Source organism: Marmota monax, unplaced genomic scaffold (genome assembly GCF_021218885.2).
Source record: "Marmota monax isolate L192 unplaced genomic scaffold, Marmota_monax_Labrador192_F-V1.1 WCK01_AAM20220418_F8-fsc00142, whole genome shotgun sequence".
NCBI lineage: Eukaryota > Metazoa > Chordata > Mammalia > Rodentia > Sciuridae > Marmota > Marmota monax.
Genome location: NW_026692025.1, coordinates 4,920,306 through 4,926,305, shown reverse-complemented (window position 1 = coordinate 4,926,305; position 6,000 = coordinate 4,920,306). Strand labels below are relative to the sequence as shown.

Below are 6,000 nucleotides of genomic sequence, written 5' to 3'. Positions count from 1 at the left end.
TCAGGAGCAAGCATCTAATGAATCTGAACTCTGGAGACCCTGGAATCCTCTTAGGAGCTGAAAGTGCTTCCTTGGTGGAGATGCTGGCTGAAATTTGTTCAATCCCTGGCACAGGGACTGAACCCAGGGCCTCACTCACACTAGCCAAGCACTGAGCTATATCCCTTGCCCTTGTCTGATTTTATTCTGAGACAGGGTCTCACTATTTCCCAGGCTGGCCTCAAACTCGCTGTCCTCCTTCCTCAGCCTCCCATGTCCCTAGGATTGTGGGTGTGTACCCTCCCGTGCCCATCTGCTAGCTCAAAATTTATCACATATACACAAAGAGAAAGCAATTCACCATCTTTTTACCACCTGTCTGGCACTGGCTTCACAGGAAAATGCTGGCTTCAGTGTGACTGACTAATGCACCTGTCCAGGTGTTCAGGCAAGAATGGCCATGTGGAGGGTGGCAGAGGCTCAGTGGTTAAGATTTTACCCGGAATCAAATGAAAGGGGTAACCCTCAGCCTACTGAGAGGATGGTATTGCAGAGGCAAGTGCAGAAATGTGCTGTGAGGGTGAAGAAGGGGAACCCTATCTGGTAGCTTTGACATGATCCTCTTCAGTTCCATAGGATACTGTTGGACTGAAATCATCAGCCACAGCAGGCACCTAAAACTTCAGGGCAAATCTGGTCTTCTCAGAAACTGCTCCAAAAAATGAGTGTGGTGGCCTAACAAGGACAGTGTTTGCTCCTGGTTGAGCTCCAACTCTCTTAACAGATTTGGGGAGAGAGTTCCAGTTCCCAGCCATATCTTCTCTCCTTCCTGGGCATGGGGCAACACTCCTGTCCACCTGCTCATAGATAGGAAGGGACACGTGACATTTCCTTGCCACTGAGACAAGAGTGACAGTGTCATTTGGTCATTTCCCCAGTCCAGTTCTTCACTTCCACCTCCCTCCCACCTGGCATTTGAGAGCCAGTATGCATTTCCATGCTTTCTTCCTCCTTTCAATAACAAAACAGAGGATGGAAGCATTCTGGACCCCTGGGTCACCTGAGAGCAGAGCTGGGGGTGCACGCCTATAATCCCAGTGACTCAGGAGGCTAAGGCAGGAGGATCAAGGGTTCAAACCCAGCCTCAGCAACTTAGTGAGGCCCTATGCAACTCAGTGAGACCTCGTCTCTAATAAAATATAAAAAAGGGCTAGGGATGTGGTTTGGTGTTTAAGTACCCCTGGGTTCAATCCCTGGGACCAAAAAAAAAAAAAAAAAAAGAGAGAGAGAGAGAGAGAGAGAGAGAATTTTGTACACAAAACACAAACTTGTTTGGCCATTCAAGTTCTGAGTTTTGTCTGTGATATCAGCCAAAAGGTCTTCACTAATACGCAGCTGCTCACAAAGCTGAGTGCCCTCTGGGTAGAGAAGGGCATTCCCAGATGAGAGGACAGCATGGGCAGGGCAAGAGCAGGGAGCTCTCAGGGAGCTCAGAGGACAGTACTAGGGATCCAGCGGTACCCAGTCTGGCGCCTGGGGGCCTTAGGAGCACTGAAAGGGGCTTGTGCATGCTGAGGCCCAGAGACTGTCCGAGTGGTGGCTGAAGGTCTGGAGCTGAACCTGTGGGCCAGACTGCTGAGGGGAGTGCAGGGATGCTGGCCTTCTCCTAACGCTGCTCCTCAAGGAGCAGCCAGCACTGTGAGCGATTCCTCCTCAGGACTAAGAGGAGCCTGGTGTCTTGCACTGCTAATCCCAGCAGAGACTTTGTGACTTAAAACAGGTGATGGTTACCTAAGGGTCCTACAGAAGCCACAGGACACCAGGGTGTCTACATGAAATCAATTAAACACTGGCTCTTTGTTGAAGGCCAGAGGTTTGGGTTCCCCAGTCCAGTTCTTCACTTGCACCTCCCTCCCACCCAAGGGCCCAATCCCTTTATGAGTCCTCAGCCAAGTCCTCCAGAAGCCAGCACTAGTATCTGGATGTTAAGTGTCCCCCAAGGGCCTGTGTGTCAAAGGCTCAGTCCCAGTGCAGCCCCGTTGGGAGGTCTTTGGGTCACTGAAGCATGGCCTGGAGGGGGACTGTGGGACCCTAGCCCATCATGTCTCTCATTCTGGGCTGGGGACATCAACGATTTGCTCCAACATATGCTCCTGGCATGATGTGCCGCCCTCAACAGAGGTCCAGAGACTTGGGTCCAAGGCCTGCAACTGGCAGAACCTGGGGCTAAGTGTGGGCTTTTCTCCTCATAGACTAGCCGCCTCGAGCATTTCACTGTCATAACACTAAGCTGACCACCACAGGCTGTCAGGATACCACAAAACATCATTCCTAGTCACGAGAATTTGCCTAAGAAAAGAGAAGTTGGCATTTAACGAAGGTCCGTGGCAGTTTAACTGAAAACCCCAGAAGCCTCCTTCACTGACACGACCACCACCTCCATTTTATTGTACAGACGCTAAATGCACGTGCTAAGGTGTGAGTGACACTGAGTCCTTGGGTGAATGCTTTGTAAACTTGTTTGAAAGCATCTTCTCCATGGGAACTGAATCCAGACACAGGGACATGATGAAGCATTAGAGCCCATGGACTGAAAGGGCCCCTGGGTAGCATTTCCTTCCAACCCTCTTTGTGCTCTGCATATAAACAATGGGCTGAGCCTTGGACAGGACAAAGGGGACCACGTAGTGGGATGAGGACCCTAGTGCCTCTCAGCCTGGGGTAGGTGTCTTCCGCTGTAAACCCTTGCCCCCGGTACAGTGACTGTAAGGACAAACTGTCTCCCATGGATGTCCAAAACCAGTCTTGTGTCCTCATCTGTCCTGGAGGGTGACTTTGGGGGGTTTTAACTGCTACCCACACGCTCAGAGTGGTGTAATTTTCAAAAACACGTGGTCAGGTGCCTGTTTGGGATGGTTCTGTCATGTCTAGCTAAATGAGAAGCAACTTTCCTCAGGAACACCTGTGGACAAGGCCTCAAGATTGTGCACGTGTTGGGCAATGAGAAGGGCAGCGGGGGGGGAGCAGTGGAAACTAAGGGCAGTTTTGTCCTCATCTGCGGAGGGATGAGGCTTGGCAGTAAGCCGAGCTCGAGAGGAGCCTCCCAAGCTCAGCGGAGACGCTGCCCTTCAACCACACAACAGGGGGAAGGAACAGGATCCTTCAACACTAGAGGCGCTCCGGCCCTGCTTGGCACTGCTCTACTCCTAGTTTGGGACAACCTGAAGTGGCAATGAAACACACTCCTTATTTGGGCCCGTGGGAGAAGATCCTAGCAACCCACAGGTGCAGTTGGAAGATACCAAGTAGGGAGGAGATGGCGGGGGGAGGAGGGAGGAAGGCAGGGGGCTACCCACCAAAGGCTGGGCCACCGTACCTCGGAGGTATGGTCACCCAGCAGCCCACATGACCAGGGCTGGCTCAGTAATACCCAGGCTCAAACTAACTGGGGACTGGTCTTTGAGCAAATCAGAGAGGATTGCAACAGGCCTCCTCTATCTCTGGGAGTGGAGCGGCTATGGGGTCTTGGTTTCTCATCTCTTCTAGGGAGAGGCTGGCAGGTGACACAATGTGCCTGTCAGCATAAGGGAGACTTCTCTAGGAATGTGAACCACACCTTTGTACACTTTGAGCAAAGGGAAGCCGGGGGGCCCCCCCCCCCCCGCTGCGCCTCCCGTCCTCTACCCTCCGCCAGCACTCCCCCTCCAGCCTGGCTTCCCGTCAGCTCTGTGACATCGCATGACAAATAAAGAGGACGGTGATGTCAGTGCCTAGTTGCCTTGCTACGAGGCTCTAGAACTTCTCGGACTGTATTTATAGAGCCTCTTCCCTGGACGAAGGCACTTTAGACTCGCTAGGATGTCTACACCAGTCTTGGGTAGGAAATGCTCCTGATAGTGTGGCACCATGGCCAGTGAGAGTGTCAAAGAGCACTCTGAAATCCAGGTGGCCTCGTTGGTCAGCAAAGAGCCAGGGAGCAAGCCCCTATCTCATCCTTCACCTGATCCCAAGGTGGATTCGGGACAGGGTTTGGACGGGTATAGTGACCAAGCCCTGAGCCAAGATCCCGGCTCCCAAGAGAGCCAGCCACTGGAAGAACCGAGCCAGCCTCTGGAAGAACCGAGCCAGCCGCCGGAAGAACCGAGCCAGCCACCAGAAGGTCGGAGCCAGCCACCAGAAGGTCGGAGCCGGCCACCAGAAGAACCGAGCCGGCCGGAGACCAGCGAGGAAGGCACTGAGAACCTTCTCGGGCTCTCCTTCCCCAGAAAGCTTTGGGCAATAGTGGAGGATGACACCTTCAGGTCTGTGTGCTGGGGTGGCGAAGGAGACATCATGGTCATCGAGGCTGACCTTTTCCAGAGAGAGGTCCTTGGCCGGAGGGGCGCAGAGAGGATTTTTGAAACTGACAGCCTGAAGAATTTCATTCGCCAGCTGAACCTCTATGGATTCAGCAAGATCCGCCCAAAAGATGCATCAGCTTACTCTCGGGGGAAGAAGAGAATGATGGTAAAGTAGAAAGTACTCCTGTCACCCACTGTCCCTGTTTCTTGAATGCCTTCCTAGCGCCCCCAGATGAATCCCACTGCAAGGGCTCATTTCCAAGGATCACTGGTCTAGTGTGGTAGATCACCTATGGAAAGATGAACATTCAGCATTTCATGTTAAGCGACAACCCTTTAAAGATAATCTGAAGGCAAGAAAAAAAGGGCTGAGAAGCCAGTTACTGTCATGCATGTGTTTGACCCCCTTGACCTATGAATTTTCTTTAGTGAGGTCACGCAGGAAGGGCGGCCACACTGGCCGGGAACTTGAAAATGATTTCCTCCATTGCAAACCAAGTCCATTAGGATTCTGGGTGGGGGTGGGCGGAGCAAGGCACCCTTTACCCCAGGAAAGCTAAAACTTTTCCTTTTGTTTCAGATCTACCGCAACTCCAATTTCCAGAAAGACAAGCCAGGGCTCCTGGAAAACATCCGTAAAAAAGGAGAAGCAAGAAGCTCTGCTCAGCGTGGGACCTGCATACCAACGCCACTGAAGAACCCGGCTGCTGGGCGAGAGAGCGGCCCATCATCTGCCAAGAAAAAGAAGCTGGTCCGTAACAGACGCTCCCCAAGCTTCCACCATGAGGTCAAGGCAGAGCACGGGCTGCCCCAGAGGGAAGCCCTGGACCACCAGGCGCTCAGAGGCACACAGCCCTTCATGCCCTCTGGGCTGTGGGCGATGATGAGCAGTGTCTCTGAACAACCCCTGGAAAACCAGCTCCCGCAGGAGCCAAGCAGCCCTGATGGGGAGGGCACCTCGTCCCAAGCTACTGCTGGAATGGAAGGCGAGGAGGAAGTGCCCAGAAGCCCCCAGGGTTACCCTGATTGTTGCTCAGTCATGTCTTTGTACAATACTTGTTATTCCATCCTGCTGGCCGCCCTCTCAGCCATGTCCCCAAGGGAGCCCCCAGAGGATGGTGAAGGTGAAGGTGAAGGCCAAGGTGAGGGTGAGGAGGAGGTGCAGGAGGGCTCCTCAGATTACAAATGTGTACTCTGTGAGCAGTTCAAGGACAACACAGGTCCTTGAACTCAGCCCACGCACCAATGATAAAAGTCAACATTTTCTAATGTTGAACTCACTTTTGGTGTTGACAGAGGAAAACAAAACTCTGAAGGGGTAAATAAATGATCTAAAGAAGAGTCGTGAGTCCTGTTCTTTGTAAGCTCCCGTGCTACTCTTGCACAATGTGGTGGCTGGTGCTGCTTAGGTCCCCCTAACCCCGTTCCTTTGGAAGCAGCAGCTGTTCCACGCCCCCAGTGCAGGACCTGGCTGGGCAATGGTGAGTGTGAGCTCAGCAAGATCTGGTCCCTGAATGGCCCGCTGGTCAGAAGACAGAAGAGCCTGGCTCCTGACCTGGGAATCACCTCACACAACTCGGGTATCTCAACGCAGGAGATTCCTTCCTGACAGGGCAACCCCACCCCAGAGTTGCCAGGAAGTCTCCCAACACACAGTGGGCCTCTTTGCAGGCCTAAAATC

At 53.0% G+C, this 6,000-nt stretch overlaps 1 protein-coding gene across 1 annotated transcript; it reads left to right on the top strand.

Moving 5' to 3' along the window:
• Nucleotides 1-3,813: 3,813 nt before the first annotated feature.
• Hsfx4 (heat shock transcription factor family, X-linked member 4) lies at nt 3,814-5,648 on the top strand. The gene is made up of 2 exons (XM_046453813.2): nt 3,814-4,485; nt 4,900-5,648. The coding sequence occupies exons 1-2, from the start codon at nt 3,886-3,888 to the stop codon at nt 5,545-5,547; spliced, it is 1,248 nt and encodes a 415-aa protein (XP_046309769.1). The 5' UTR covers nt 3,814-3,885; the 3' UTR covers nt 5,548-5,648.
• Nucleotides 5,649-6,000: the final 352 nt, after the last annotated feature.

What these genes read in the sequence shown, in the direction of transcription:
- Hsfx4 (XM_046453813.2), top strand. Translation starts at nt 3,886, where the DNA reads ATGGCCAGTGAGAGTGTCAAAGAGCACTCTGAAATCCAGGTGGCCTCG. An exon ending in GGGGGAAGAAGAGAATGATG is followed by an intron (nt 4,486 to 4,899) that starts GTAAAGTAGAAA and finishes CTTTTGTTTCAG; the next exon opens with ATCTACCGCAACTCCAATTT.